At 41.0% G+C, this 16,215-nt stretch overlaps 1 protein-coding gene across 4 annotated transcripts in view; it reads left to right on the top strand.

Moving 5' to 3' along the window:
• GRIK1 (glutamate ionotropic receptor kainate type subunit 1) overlaps positions 1 to 13,907 on the top strand; it is a 487,136-nt gene extending 473,229 nt beyond the window's left edge. For 2 of the 4 annotated variants that reach the window (XM_044939688.2, XM_044939694.2), the window contains one exon: positions 13,277 to 13,905. In XM_044939688.2, coding sequence (XP_044795623.1) covers positions 13,277 to 13,432 — 156 coding nt within the window. In that variant the 3' untranslated portion in view covers positions 13,433 to 13,905. Of the gene's footprint in view, positions 1 to 12,781; positions 12,869 to 13,276 lie in introns of all 4 variants that reach the window. The other 2 variants (XM_044939684.2, XM_044939685.2) reach the window with 2 other exon arrangements.
• Positions 13,908 to 16,215: the final 2,308 nt, after the last annotated feature.

Consider the following 16,215-nt stretch of genomic DNA (forward strand, 5'->3'; position numbering starts at 1 on the left):
ACACCAGGCTCCCAGAGCTCAAACTCATGTCCATTGAGACAGTGATACCATTCAACCAACTCATCCTCTGTTGTCCCCTTCTCCTCCTGCCTTCAACCTTTCCCAGCATCAGGGTCTTTTCTAAAGAGTCAGTTCTTCACATCAGGTGGCCAAAGTATTGGAGCTTCACCCTCGGCATCGGTCCTTCCAATGAATATTCAGGATTGATTTTTTAGGATTGACTGACTTGATATAATAAATATTATATATATGTAAATATATATATTTATTAAGATTGTGTAGTTATGTTGAACATGTTAAATTCTTGTCATAAACAGAATTACTTTGCCTTTTCAATACTTGGGGTAGAGTGCTTGGTTCTGGATATAGAAAACAATAGCTATCATGGCATCATAGAGTGAGAGGGTTCTCATCAAATAAATCATAAATGAGTCATTAAAAATACAGCAAAGATTATAGAAGTAGAATCATTTTTTTACTTTGGTTAGCCTATAGACTAGGCATAAAAAAGGGGGGGAAAAAAAGAAAATAAAGGAATTGTACCTAGGGAGTTATTCAAAGTTATGGAACTGATTACAGCCTCAATCCCAATTCTAGAAAGAAGAAGTTCAGGGGGCTGCAGTGCCCAGGAAAGTCTCTAATCTTTAAGTGAAACTTAAGTAATTCTGCTAAAGAGACACAAAGGGAAGCAAAGGAAAGGATGATGTGCTTCTTTTTGCACTGATTTTATCCCTACCTTCCTTCACCATCAGCATCAAGGTTTTTTTATGCGAGCTCCCAAGCTAGAGATGACTCGAGCTCTTAAGTTTTCAGTTGTGCATGGATTTTTCAAACTTGGAGAACAGATAAAAATCTTAAAAACTATGGCTTTTGACCTCAAGATCTAGGTGTTTTGTTGAATAAATTAGTTGTTGGAATTCAAAAAGTCTAGCTCTTAATTAGCAAAAACTAAAACCCAGAGGGTCAAGGTTGAGGTCCATGGGGTCGCAAAGAGTGGGACACAACTGAGCAACTGAACAATGTCAAGGTTGAGGAAATATGCATAATACATAATTTTCTACCTCTTTTCCCAATCCCTGACCAGTTACTGACCACTAGGAAAGACAAAATTGGAGGGAAATAATTAAGTTTAAATGCTATTCAAATCCCTGAGAGGAGCTCTTATAATCATCCCTGAGTCAAGCCCCAGCTTGGAGGGACAGAAAAGTAGAAACATCGGAAAATCTCAGGGGAATCCCAAACAGAAAGTGTCATTGTTGGGTTCATGGTATGTAACCCAGGAGGTGGTCAGACTTGTACAAAAATCATACATCCAACAGTCTCTTAAATGGCAAAATATCAGTGTCTAGGCAGTGAGCCTAAAAGCACATTCAGAGTCCTGCTTAACCTCAGAGCATGCCAGGGCAAGCATCCAAAAATCCATGGCCCTTCCCAACCAGGAGCCTTGTGGAAGGCCTGAGAGAACCAGTGGATCAGGAGACTTGAGGTTGGAGTGGAAACAATTCAATATGTAGTCCTGATATGGAGACCACGGTGGGACCACAGGGGATCTCAGAGGATGCGGCAGAGATGGAAAGTAGCAACCATGGTCTGGCAGGATGTCACATCCCTGGGGGAGCCGAAAGGACAGAAGCGGCCCACTCCCACTGTCACCAACCTCCAGGCTCTCGATCAAACTCTCCTAAGCCCAGACACCCCTGGGAAAGAAAAGAAGAAGGGAAGTGGAAAGAGGCCTGTATTAGCCCAACTGTTAACCAAACGAAAACTTAGTTTTAAACCAAAAGTGAGTTAACCTTGAGTTGACAAGATTCACTGGCAGGAGCCCCTGGTGGCTCAGACGGTAAGGAGTCTGCCGGCAGTGTGGGAGACCCAGGTTCAATTCCTGTGTTGGGAAGACCCAGGAAGATCCTGTGTTGGGAAGATCCCCTGGAGAAGGCAATGGCAACCCACCCCAGTATTCTTGCCTGGAGAATCCCAAGGACAGAGGAGCCTGGTGGGCTGCAGTCCATGGGGTCACAAAGAGTAGATCACGACTGAATGACTTCACTTTCACTTTTTTCACTGGCAGATGGGGACCTCTAAGCTAGGATGAGTTGCTATTTTTTTAAAATGACATCACACAACTTTTTTTGCACACCTCAGTTTGTAGCTTGAGAAAAATGCATACTCAATACATGTGGGTGTATGCTAGTACCCCAGAGACAGGCTGTGCTGTGCCCACAGGTCCTACGCGTATCCAAAAGCCATCATCAGAGTCTGTTTACCTCCAAGGCAGGGTCATTCTCTGCATGAAAAGAGGCATGCAAAGAATATATTGGATGTTTATTTATATGATCCTAACACAGACTCTGAGTTGCCAGAAAGACCAAGCCCTCTTCTCTGTGAAGTGAGGGGACACCAGTTTCCATGGTATTAACTCAGGCTGCCAGGCAGAGCCTGGGCACACTCATATGAGACCAATATGCAGAGGAAGTAGGCAGCCTCCTAGCTTATCAGAGGGGCTGGTGCAGGCTCAAGAGATGTTAAGTGTTAAGTGTTAGTTGCTCAGTCGTGCCCAACTCTTTGCGACTCCATGGACTGCAGCCCACCAGGCTCCTCTGTCCATGAGATTTTCCAGGCAAGGATACTGCAGTGGGTTGCCATTTCCTTCTGCAGGGATGTTCCCAACCCAGGGATCGAACCCAAGTCTCCTCCACTGCGGGCAGATTCTTTACCAACTGAGCTACACGGGAAGCCCAAAGAGATGTAAGGAAGCCAAAGATAAGCTAGAGGGTCAGAGATGAAAGTCACACTGACCTTTGACAATGACGCCAGAGAGGAAAAGGCACTGTCGGACACTTTGGGTTGGCAGGGAAACATATATTTTTGCCACTTCTAGGCAAAGAGAGCTGCTCGTCTCTGGCTGGCCATGTGAGCTCCCCTGCAGCCTGCCCTCACTACAGAAACAACTCTGTTTTTTGGACAATGGGCCTGGTGGGTCACGCCCATCTGCCACTTCTGTGCTTTTTCTGGGGCAGCTGCTCTTGAGAACGGTCAGAGGCCATGGGAGACCCGAAGACAGTCTCCAGCTGGCCCCCTGGTAGCCCAGGGACATTTCTCCACTCAAGTGACGGCTTCATCTGAGAGTCTGGGCCAGAGAGTGGGCACAATTTCCCCGTGTTCTGAATCCCCCACCACCTATCAGGCTGTTTGCCTTCTCCTACTCCTTGGGAGTTTTATTCCAGCGCCAACAAGTGAGGGACCTTTCTCAGGTATCCCTTGGGGTTTAGGCTCTCCCATACCTGGTTGGACGTTTCCCCTTGAAAGCAGATACCGAACACTCCAATCTTCCCCACTTGGCTCAGTCATATATACTGGATCCAGAAGGCTCTGAACATTTACAACTCCAAGTACCTTCTTTTTTCTCCTTTCAAACACCTGACTATTGTAATTAATAGCTTCAAAGACAGCAATGGCTTCTATAGATCCATACAAGTTCATTTAAGAACTCAATGCTGCAACTTTGACTAGTTTTTCCCCTGTGTCAACCCTACCCTGAGGGCAATGCCTATGAAAGCTCTCGCTTTAGAAGTAGAAAAAAAGAGGCTGAGATATAGAAGAACTGGAAAAAGCACATAGATTAGTATCAAAATGTTCTGCCTCTGTGCTAACTTCGTATTTCAAAACTTTCTATGAAATCATCACTAATGTTAGAGGGAAATAAGCTTCCCTATATCCTGAGACAGGGGTCCCCAGTCCCTGGGCCACACAACAGGATGTGAGTTGGGGGCAAGCAAGCGAAACTTCGTCTGTCTCCCCTATTGCAGGCGGATTCTTTACCAGCTGAGCCACAAGGGGAGCCCATCTGTATTTACAGCCACTCCCTACCTTTTGCATTGCCGCTGAGTTTCACCTCCTGTCAGATCAGCAATGGTATTAGATTAGCATGAACCCTACTGTGAACTACGCTTGTGAGGACTCTAGGTTGTGTGCCCTAGAATCAGTCCTCGCCCAATTTTTCTTGGAAAAAATTGTCTTCCATGAAACCAGTCTCTGGTGCAAAAATGGCTGGGAACAGCTGCCCTAAGAGCTTGGGGATTGTGGACTGTCACACCAAGTAAAAAGAGAGAGAGAAGAAATGACATCACACACTACACTTACATTTAATTTAATGGAAGGAAAAAAAATTCTAAATAAAATCCTTATATAAAAATGAACCCAAGAAAGATGATCCGTGTGTGTTTGGTGCCAAGTAACCCTGTGTCCCCCGTGGATGTATATATTTTAAAGGCCTCGGATAAGAAACAAGGAGTTCTGGAGCATGCATTCATGCAAGAAATTAGAAACTTAAATCTAGAATCTGAGAGAGCTAAAATGTCAGCAAGAAGCCTCAGGTCTGGGGACAAAAATGAAATACAGAAGAAATAGGGTAGAAGGACATAAAGATGGTGAAAACATGGCATTAAAAGGAGCTAGGAAACATGAGCTATCTTTATCTATGTGCTATAGCCAAAGCAAGAGAAGACAGGCCGCTAGGAGCTGGTCCCTGTGAAGAGCCAGTTTAAAGCATAAAAAAATGCAGTGAAGCGGTCTGTGAAAGCAGTAGCTGCTGAGTCACAGGTGAGGAGAAGGGAGGGGACCACACTTTGACATTTTCATTCAGTGTTGAAATGTCCTCTGCTTGAGAGTTTCCATACAAACTCGGAGGAGAACCAACTTCCTCATGAGCTCCAGGGCACAATTCATCACAACCACTATTATGGAAGCTACCGTGGTGACTCTCAACCTCACAGATCTGTTTTGTTTTGTTTTGTTTTTTAACTCCAAGGATGGTCACATAAAACATGACCCAGGGTGTCTGAACTAACTCAGAAAACTGATAAAACCAGAGTAAATGATGCTCAAATTTTGAGTTCTAGGACACGGGAACTGCACACAAAGACAGAGCATGCATTTTTCCTCTAAGACTCTCCTTCCTGTAATTCGTGTGGAATAATTGAAGCCTGATCTCTGTTCTCAAATCATCAATTATCCTGAGAAGTAAAACATTTGTGCAGATAGGCAACCAGACTTTCCAAAACCTTAGAATAGCAAGCACATGAGCAGGAGTCTTCTGTCATATTCCTTGAAAAACTTCTGGACTCTAGGCCCAGAACGTATTGAACATAGTACGTTTACATCCACACGAGGGCTGAGAGTTTAATAATGTCAAAGGATGTGAATGCTTAGTCCTTCTTGTTAAAAAAAAAATTACTCAGACACTGCCTCTGCTGACCGAGAAAATAATAACAATAGTGGTAATAATCACATTATTTCTCTGCAAAGTATTCCCTACTATATCTCCTGATATTCTATATTTTTCTAAGAATGGTTTTACAGCAAGACTTCAAATCGCAGCTTGCCTTTAAGTTAAAGCCTATATATAAAATGAAAGATTTCTGTAGCAGTAAAATCACTTTAATATTACCAATATCATTCTCTTCTTCTAAGCATAAGGTGAAAATTTATTACACAGTGTTACAGATCACTTCAAGTGTCTTTGAATAAGGAGTCTAATAAATTAAAGGGACAAAACTATACAAAATGTAAAACCTGTATTATATTCTTGGGTAGGCCCGACCTTCTAAAAAATAATGTGTCAGAAAAACCCTTGAAGTTATGTATTCAAAGTAGTTCACCTAAACAGTATTAAAGAATGAAAGCACTGAATGCATAAAGATGGAATATACAATGAGAAATCAACCTGATATTCACATCCTGATGCCAAGTTTGCAACCAATATGAAAGCCTGTCCCAGATGGCTTAGGCTGGGTTCTTTCAATATTGTAAACGAAAATCAAATCCAGCCATACAACTTTTCCTATGATATAAAAAACATTCTTCACTTTAGGTTCCCACACCCACCCCCCGCCCCTGAGGCATTTTATTTTAGTTACAAAAGGAGAACTTAATTAGCTCCTCCCAATCCTTCCAGGAAATAGTTGCAATAATAGGATAAAGGTGTCAGGAGAGAATAATTTATGTTCAGATTCATACTGAAGTGAAGTGAAAGTCATTCAGTCATCTACGACTCTTTGCAACCCCATGGACTGTCCATGGAATTCTCCAGGCCAGAATACTTGAGTGAGTAGCCTTCCCTTCCTCCAGTAGATCTTCCAGATGCAGGTATCAAACCACAGTCCCCTGCACTGCAAGCAGATTCTTCACCAACTGAACTATCAGGGAAGCTGTACCAAGAAACCAATTATCACGGTTAATCCGAAGAAGGTGCCATGTAGTCAGCAATTATAAACAGAAACAAGCCAGAAAAGGAGGTAAAACAAGGCAGGAGAAGGGAAGGAAAGGGGATTGATGGGAGCACACCATACACACCAAAGAAGTGTACAAGAGGAATGACTTTCTGCAGAGCAGAGCAGTATCTCCTTTTTAAAAGACTTGGGATGTAGTTGCTTTACAATGTCTTATTGATTTCTGCGGTACAACAATGTAAATCGACTATATGTATACATATATCCTCTCCCTCTTCAGCCTCCCTCCTATCCTACCCTGCCCCATTCCACCCCTCTAGGTCATCACAGAGCACTGAATTGAACTCCCTATGCTATACAGCAGTCTCCCACTAGTATCTACTTCACCCATAGCAGTGTATGTATGCCAATTCTACTCTCCCAATTCGTCCCACAGTCCCCATCACCCCCTTGGTCCACAAGTCTGTTCTCTGCATATCTATTCCTGCCCTGCAAATACATTCATCTGTGTCTTTGGGTCCCTATTCTTTTAAAGCTACAAAAGCTATAGTTCAGTTCAGTTCAGTTCAGTTGCTCAGTCATGTCTGATGCTTTGCGACCCCATGAATCACAGCACGCCAGGCCTCCCTGTCCATCACCAACTCCCAGAGTTCACTCAAACTCATGTCCATAGAGTTGGTGATGCCATCCAGATATCTCATCCTCTGTCGTCCCCTTCTCCTCCTGCCCCCAATCCCTCCCAGCATCAGAGTATTTTCCAATGAAACTACTTCTTCTCATTAGGTGGCCAAAGTATTGGAGTTTCAGCTTCAGCATCATTCCTTCCAATGAGCACCCAGGACTGATCTCCTTTAAGATGGACTAGTTCGATCTCCTTGCAGTCCAAGGGACTCTCAAAGAGTCTTCTCCAACACCACAGTTCAAAAGCATCAATTCTTCAGCGCTCAGCTTTCTTCACAGTCCAACTCTCACATCCATACATGACCACTGGAAAAACCATAGCCTTGACTAGATGGACCTTTGTTGGCAAAGTAATGTCTCTGCTTTTCAATATGCTATCTACATTGGTCATAACTTTCCTTCCAAGGAGTAAGTGTCTTTTAATTTCATGGCTGCAGTCACCATCTGCAGTGATTTTGGAGCCCCCAAAAATAAAGTCAGCCACTGTTTACACTCTTTCCCCATCTATTTCCCATGAAGTGATGGGACCAGATGCCATGATCTTAGTTTTCTCAATGTTGAGCTTTAAGCCAACTTTTTCACTCTCCAGTTTCACTTTCATCAAGAGGCTTTTGAGTTCCTCTTCACTTTCTGCCATAAGGGTGGTGTCATCTGCATATCTGAGGTGATTGATATTTCTCCCAGAAATCTTGATTCCAGCTTGTGCTTCTTCCAGCCCAGCGTTTCTCATGATGTACTCTGCATATAAGCTTAATAAGCAGGGTGACAGTATACAGCCTTGATGTACTCCTTTTCCTGTTTGGAACCAAGTTGTTGTTCCATGTCCAGTTCTAACTATTGCTTTCTGACCTGCATATAGGTTTCTCAAGAAGCAGGTCAGGTGGTCTGGTATTCCCATCTGTTTCAGAATTTTCCAGTTTATTGTGATCCACGCAGTCAAAGGCTTTGGCATAGTCGATAAAGCAGAAATAGATGTTTTTCTGGAACTCTCTTGCTTTTTCCATGATCCAGCAGATGTTGGCAATTTGATCTCTGGTTCCTCTGCCTTTTATAAAACCAGCTTGAACATCTGGAAGTTCACAGTTCACATACTGCTGAAGCCTGGCTTAGAGAATTTTGAGCATTACTAGCGTGTGAGATGAGCTCAATTGTGCTGTAGTTTGAGCATTCTTTGGCATTGCCTTTCTTTGGGATTAGAATGAAAACTGATCTTTTCCAGTCCTGTGGCCACTGCTGAGTTTTCCAAATTTGCTGGCATATTGAGTGCAGCACTTTCACAGCATCATCTTTCAGGATTTGAAATAGCTCAACTGGAATTCCATCATCATCACCTCCACTAGCTTTGTTCATAGTGATGCTTTCTAAGGCCCACTTGACTTCACATTCCAGGATGTCTGGCGTCTGTCTAGGTGAGTGATCACACCATCCTGATTATCTGGGTCATGAAGCTCTTTTTTGTACAGTTCTTCTGTGTATTCTTGCCACCTTTTCTTAATATCTTCTGCTTCTGTTAGGTCCATACCATTTCTGTCCTTTATAGAGCCCATCTTAGCATGAAATGTTCCCTTGGTATACTGCTAGTTGAAGTTTCAGCTGCAGTCTCTAATAGACTAACTTCTGTTTCTCAGTTTCCTTTCTTCTACAAGAGAAATCACACACACACACACTTTATCTTTGGATAGAGTCAGGAACAGCATGATAGCAGTACTATCATTTATTACTATACAAATTCATTTATCAGTGAATTTTCCCATCAAACATACCATCATAGTGATTCATTGTAAATGGGGGCCCATAAGCACAAAGATGATTACACATTTAAATGACGAGAAGTGCAGTTAGTTTCCATTTCCTTCTTATAGATGAGCACCTATTGTGAACAAGATACAAGCTGTCATAAAAACCTGTTACTACATAAATACCAAAGTATGTTATGGGCTGGGTAAAACAAGTAATAATAGGCATTGAAAATTCTATGCTTTAAACATGCACTGCTGCTGCTGCTGCTAAGTCGCTTCAGTTGTGTCCGACTCTTTTGGACCCCATAGACAGCAGCCCACGAGGCTCCCCCGTCCCTGGGATTCTCCAGGCATTCTCCAACCCACTGGAGTGGGTTGCCATTTTCTTCTCCAATGCAGGAAAGTGAAAAGTGAAAGCGAAGTTGCTGAGTCCGACTCTCAGCGAGCCCATGGACTGCGGCCCACCAGGCTCCTCTGTCCCCCGGATTTTCCAGGCAAGAGTACTGGAGTGGGGTGCCATTGCCTTCTCCGTTAAACATGCACAGAACCTACTTAAACTAAAACACTGTTTATAAAATATTCAAAGGAACTAGTGCAAAGAAGGACATGGAAAGGCTAAAATTGAAGAAATATCAACTTTTTACTGTTTCTCTGCTTCACACACACACACAAAAATAGATGATAGATAGATGATAGATTGTTGCTGTTGTTCAGTGGCTCAGTAGTGTCCTTTATGACGCCATGGACTGCAGCACACCAGGCTTCCCTGTTCCTCACCATCTCTCAGAGTTTGCCCATATTCATGTCCATTGAACTGGTGATGCCATCCAAACATCCCATCCTCTGTCATCCCTTTCTCCTCCTGCTTTCAGTCTTACTCAGTGTCAGAGTCTTTTCCAGTGATTCGGCTCTTGGCATCAGGTGTACTGGAGCTTCAGCTTCAGCCTCAGTCCTTCCAATGAATATTCAGGGTTGATTTCCTTTAGGACTGACTGGTTTGATCACCTTGTTGTCCAAGGGACTCTACATACATTCATAAATAGACAGATACATAGATCAGTAAGAGCCATAGACTTAAAATATTTTCAGTGATGTATAACATTTTATTTTAAAGGCAGAGTAATTACTATGTGCCAGGTACTGTGCCTAAGTGTTTAACGTATGTCAGGTTAACGATTCTCATATTAGCTGTATGAAAAGGATTCCTCAGGGGAATATTTTTCTTATTTGCTAAAAGCTAAGGAATAAATTCATCACATTTTCAGGAAAAAAAAAAGAGAGGATTCTACTACTATTTTCAGTTTATAGATAAGAAAACTGAGTCAAAGAAAATAATCACCTGTCCAGTAAGCTTAAACTTCAATGCCAGCATTCTGATGCCAGGGGCCGACTCACAATTATAATTCTTGGTCATCTATGTAGATCCATTAAAAACATGAATTCCATCTACCAGAGAAAAATGGGACAGCCCAGGATCCAAGCTAACCAGGAGGGTTTCCAGTCTGCAAAGCACTGAAGGATGCTGCTACAGTATCCTACCTCTAGTTTCCTGCCTCTGGAGCAAGGCAGCTAGTGGGCATTTTTATGCTTGATATTATCTAGCAAAAGAGCTTAGAAATTTACACCTTCACGCCTTACCTGTAGCTTGTGTGTGTGTGTGTGTGTGTGTGTGTGTGTGTGTGTATGAGATTGTATGAACATAAAGGGGCTCATAAAACCAAGTCTGGAAGTAAATGCTTTGGAAAGCTACCATAATTTGGATCCTACTTCAGAAGCTCAGTCTTTATATGTTACATGTATTTTCAGTTCTTAGATTACAATAGGCAAATTGACTCAGGAAGACAAGCTTCTCCCAAGCAACTCTGAGCTGAAAGATGACCTTCACACTTTCATTTCCTGTGGATATGAGAATGTGTGGTTTACTCAAGTTCATGGCTGGGAGGGGCCTTAAAGGTCATCTTGTTTTGTGACTATAGCAAAAACTTGGAAGCAGAAAGGTCAGCCCCAATATCTTGCCATTTTCCTTTTGACAGTTGGAGACAGAGTAAGAATCAAAAAGAAATCATAGTTTATGACCAAAGACAGAAAGCAAACCACTGATAAAATGATATTTATATGCCTTCTCACACAGGCAGCAAGAAATAAATACCCAGGGTTAATCAAAAAACAAAGAAGATGTTTGCTGTATTTTCAGGCAATAAAAAAATTGGAGGGGGATTTGGTTTGGTTTTTAAAGAAAAATTTGATTGATTCATATTATCAAGATAAGATTTGTGATTGCCCCTTTACCTAAAATAGGAAAGACTTAAGAGTCCCTTTCTGGTTGTATCTCCTACATGAGCCATGTCTATTAACAGAAGCCCAATTTGGTGGTTTTCTGTGCAAAACAAAGTGATTTGTCTAAAATCAAACATCTGAGGGACTTCCCTGGTGGCCCAGTGGTTAAGATACAGGCTTCCACTGCAAGGGGCACAGGTTCAATGCCTGGTTCGGGAATTAAGATACCACGTGCCACACAACGTGGCAAGGAAAAAAAAAAAAACTAGAGAAAAATATCAAGCATTAGAGAATTCAAATGAAACAAAAGATTATAGTTCTTAACATATTTCATGAGGAAAGAATCCACAGAGAGCTCTTTATAATGATTTAATTAAAAGAATTAAGCATCATGGTGTGGGAGATTTCAAGTGAAAGTTGTTAAGTTTGAGGAGTCACATGAGCTGAGTTCAAATACAACCTCTTTAACTTATGAATCATATTTCTTGAGCAAGTTATCCAATACTTCTAATAGTAAGTTTCCCCATCTATACAATGGGCATAATAACTCCTTTCTAAAGCTGTTGTGCGGTTTATGTATCACCACGTGTGTAAACTCCTTGGCACTCCTTCCTTCTCTCTCTCGCTCCCCCTTCCATCTTAGTGAACTTTCTGAAACCAGAAAAGTCCTGCACAAAAACACTTTCTTCCGTTCAAATAAATTTCTGAACAAAGCTTGCAAAACCCCAATACAACACTGTCTAACACAGCAACACTATAAAATATTTATTCCATCTTAGTAGCAACACATAAATTCCACATCACATAATGGTACAAAAATTATATCTCATTTGTGACACACTTGCCATTATATTTTTTGAAGTATAATTTGTGGAAAACATTTCTGAATTTTTCTTTGTGTGATGTGACACCCTCTCAATTCACTGAAGCCACAACTTACCATTTGAAAGAAAATTAACATGCGTGACATGAATTTTCATTTTTTTTTAGTACCATAGAAAAATGGAAATGAAATTCAAATCCTATAAACACTTAGGTATAAAATAAATAAGAACGGATATGCAAACAACTAGTTTTTTAGAGGTGTGAGCCTGGTAAGCCAATAATTTACACCTAGGATCTAAATTTGTTAAGTCTCATTCTCAAATCAAGTAGAAGAATTAAAATTGCTGCTTGTTTCAAATGCACCAGCTTTTTTATGGAACAAAGTAGGGTATCAATTTTCAGAAAAACATGTTGCTCTTTGATACAGAAGGACCACAGAAGACATTCTGTACTCTGCACACGAGGCACCACTTTCTTCCTGTCAGGCACACACATCCTCTAGAAATCTGCTGGTGGTATATGATCATTTGGCTTTCAACTCTGTCCATTTTGTGAGTTAATGGTCAAGGAATAGTGCTTGCACTTCCATAAACTTTACCAAAGGCTTTGGGTTTTTAGAGAGCGTTTTAGGAGCAATCTCTTCAAAAACAACACTACTTTGTAGAAATCCCTATACAAGCAGAAATTTGTCACTCAAAGATCTTCTCTTGGCTGGAAGAAATGATGGCAAATTATGTCTTATTATGCTATTTATATATTGTGCATGTGAACAGATATAGCATAATTGTAATAGATACATCTATGCACATATATGCCATCTGCATATGCATAACTTTTTATACTCATAATTCCATTTTCTTTTCATATTATGCCATCATCTTTGCTGTGCAGTTCAGTACCATATTATTTTCATTTCAACCACAGCTGCATCATTGCTGCTGCCAGATCTCTGTTTATTTTATTTATTTATATTTTTTTTTGGAGAAAATATAAAATTTTAAATTGTTTTTTTTTTCTTTTTTTTTTTATCAGAAAGGAAAGTCATCAAGAATTAGATTTTATTTTAGGAACAAAGTAAGGTTTCATGGGAGAAAAAAACAAAGCCTTGGTGTAGAGAAGGTTTGTTCATTTTCTATAGCATTACTGAAGTGTCCGTATGCCTTGATAATCCTATCAATGTTTGGATCATCTCACTGGGGGAAATGACTTAATTTAACTCTATTTTGGTGTCTCCACAAAGGTAAGTTTTCTATTTTGAGAGCCCACCTGGGTAGTTTTCTGCTACTTCATTTGTGAATGAAATCCCAAAATTTGCCCAGCTGACTTGCCAAATCTGTTTCCCCCAGTAGAAAAGGTGGGTGGCCAGTGGGTGGAGGAGGAGGTGTGGGGACTGGCTGGGGATTCACCCTGTAGCAGAGTTAACCATCAACAATATCTCATAATCCTAAAAGCCTAGACAGGAAACAGATCAATGAAGGCTGGAGACAAGTGGATCAAACTGATGCTCTATTATTTCATGTCCTCTAGTGTCTCTCTTTCAATGCCATCATGGAAGAACTGGGAATCTCACTCAAAAATCAGAAAAAGTTAAAGAAAAAGTCAAGAACTAAGGGGAAATCATCCTTCACAAGTATCCTTACTTGTCATCAAAGACGAACTCAGAGAAAAGAGACGATGGCATGAGCTGAGAACACACCTGGAGTAAGCTTTCAGGAAGAAAAACATGCTTACTGCAGGTTTTTGGAGAAAGGATTTCTAACAATGGTGCAGTGTTTTACATACATCTATATGCATAACTCAGATTATGGATACAGATACAAGAAATACAGAAGTTTAAAAAGCTCAGATAGACTGAGATTACGTGGGAAGTGGCACAGATTCTTCTGAAATGGATTACCTTTTCTCTTTCATCCCAATAATAGCTGTGTGTGCTTTCTAAGTAATAATAAAACAACAGGGTTTTTTTCCAGAATGAGTTTGAGTGTTGGTTTGTTTCCCAGCACTTGCTCTGATTCACAGTGTTTGGTTTCCAAGTGTTATCAGCTGTCAAGTTTGCTATTTTGATGAATCTTCTTATCTGTTCAGCCTGACAACGCCATTTCTGGCTGTGTTTAAAAAAAAAAATCTTTTTAGTTTGTACCAAGTATCTTGTTTTTCTAGTAGAGTAAAACCATTCACCTTTGTGTTTTAAAATCTAAGTTTATAAGTAGTTTGAATGGTACTTGGATCAGTGACTATTACATAAAAGGATACAAATAAAAATATAAGCATCCACCACATTCAAGGCACCCTTCTAGGTTCTGGGGATACCATGGTGAGGAAAACAGATATGGTCCCTGCCCTCACACAGTTTATAGTAAAATGAAAAAGAACAGCATTCTGTTACCCAAAGCTGGATTGCACTTCCTCAATGGAGGTCAGAAGCTGCCGGAACACACAGGGCAGGAGTATTTAACCTGGGTTGGGACGAGGAGGTCTTCCTTGAGGAAGGCACAGTAAGTCCTCTACATATGAATATGTTCCCTTCCTAGAGTCTATTTGTTAGTTCAATTTTGTTCATAAGGTCAGCAAAGGAAGCCTAGGAACCCAACTAACACAATCAGCTATATAGTACTGTACTGTAGTAGGTTTATAACACGTTTCACACAAATAATACATAAAAAGACAAGCACAAAAAATAAAACATTTCAATCTTACAGTGCAGTACCTTGTAAAGTACAGTAGCACAATGTTCTTGCCTGGAGAATCCCAGGGATGGGGGAGTCTGGTGGGCTGCCGTCTGTGGGGTTGCACAGAGTCGGACACAACTGAAGCGACTTAGCAGCAGCAGCAGCAGCAGCACAGTACAACAGCTGGCATACAAGGGCTGGCATCGAGTGAACAGACAAGAAGAGTTACCGACTGGAGGAGGAAGAGGAGCTGGGAGATGGTAGAGCTGAAGGGTCATTAGCAGTGTGCAATTTCACTCACACCTGATGTTGATGGAATGCACATTGGCATCTTTGAAAGTTCGCAACTGGAAGGTCCGTATGTAGGGCATTTACTGTATAGCTAAGATCTGAAAGAGGGCAAGTTAATCTGGTCCAGGGAGAAACATCAGAGAGAGAAGGCAACTGTTTCAGTTGAAAAAAAGCAGTGTATTCTAAGGCACTGCAATAAGAAAATATAGGGCCAGAATGCCAAAAAAAAAAAGCAGCCTATTTGCTAAAACGCAAAGAGTGCAATGGGTCCCAGAGGTAATAGCCACTCTGGCTGAGGTTAGAGAAAGAATTGAAGGAAAGAAGACTAAGAAGAGGAAAAGAGAGAGAGAGAGGGTCCCTTGATCAGCAGCCCAGAGGAAGGATACTGAAGCTTGGGCTAGAGGAATGCCAATAGGAAATCAACCCTGACTATTCATTGGAAGGACTGATGCTGAAGCTGAAGCTCCAATACTTTGGCCACCTAATGCGAAGAATTGAGATGATTCATTGGAAAAGACCCTGATGCTGGGAGAGATTGAGGGCAGGGGGAGAACGGGACGACAGAGGATGAGATGGTTAGATGGCATCACTGACTCAATGGGTGTGAATTTGAGATTTGAGCAAACTCTGGGAGATAGTGAAGGACAGGGAGGCCTGGCGTGCTGCAGTCCATGGAGTGACAAAGAGTCAGATGTGACTTAGTGACTGAACCGCAACAGAGGAAGGCCAGAGAGACCACTGCATGACAGGTAACTTGGAGGTACAATTCACACAGCCAGAAGTTCAGAAAGTGGCCTTGAGGGAAGGAAAAGGAAGTTCAAGAAAACATCAGGATCCGGGAACAGAGGAGTAGGTGTGGAGGAAGGAATGTTTAGCTGGGGAGCTGAGATATTGGGAAACAGCATCAGGAAAGGAGCAAGCACTGGATCAATATTTCACATAATTAAATCCCATTGGTTTCTGTAGGATATTCTACAACTAAAAGAAACTTTTAATCTAGTCCCTGTAGAATTTGAGTACAGAAATAGTTCCAGGTATGAAGAGGAAACAAAATGACCTTTTAAAATCATAACATACTGGACATATATTTTTCTGTGCTTGTAATCAACACTCAGATTTGGGAGCAATCAGAATTTTATTAACAACAAATAGAACACAATGTAGTTCATAAAAAATGCAATAAGATTCTTATATTTAAGAATTACAAATGATGAATCCAACTGACTGGCAATGAATTAGAATGATGTGAAAATATTACAGGGGAAATACATAGTTATTCAATTGACTAAATCTTATACTAAGGGAATTCTAGTTTAATTTTCTAATGTAACAGAACAATATTTTTCTCTCATTTCAGGAAAGATTACGGTGTTGTATCTTTTTACATACAGTTACAGTAATTTATGGGAAAAGAAATATATTGACTTTTAATATGTAAAATATATTGTGTCAATATGGTTTACAAGTATTTTAAGGCTCAAAAACACTTATTGATCACTGAATGTT

The sequence above is a fragment of the Bubalus bubalis genome, chromosome 1, assembly GCF_019923935.1.
Source record: "Bubalus bubalis isolate 160015118507 breed Murrah chromosome 1, NDDB_SH_1, whole genome shotgun sequence".
NCBI classification, from domain to species: domain Eukaryota; kingdom Metazoa; phylum Chordata; class Mammalia; order Artiodactyla; family Bovidae; genus Bubalus; species Bubalus bubalis.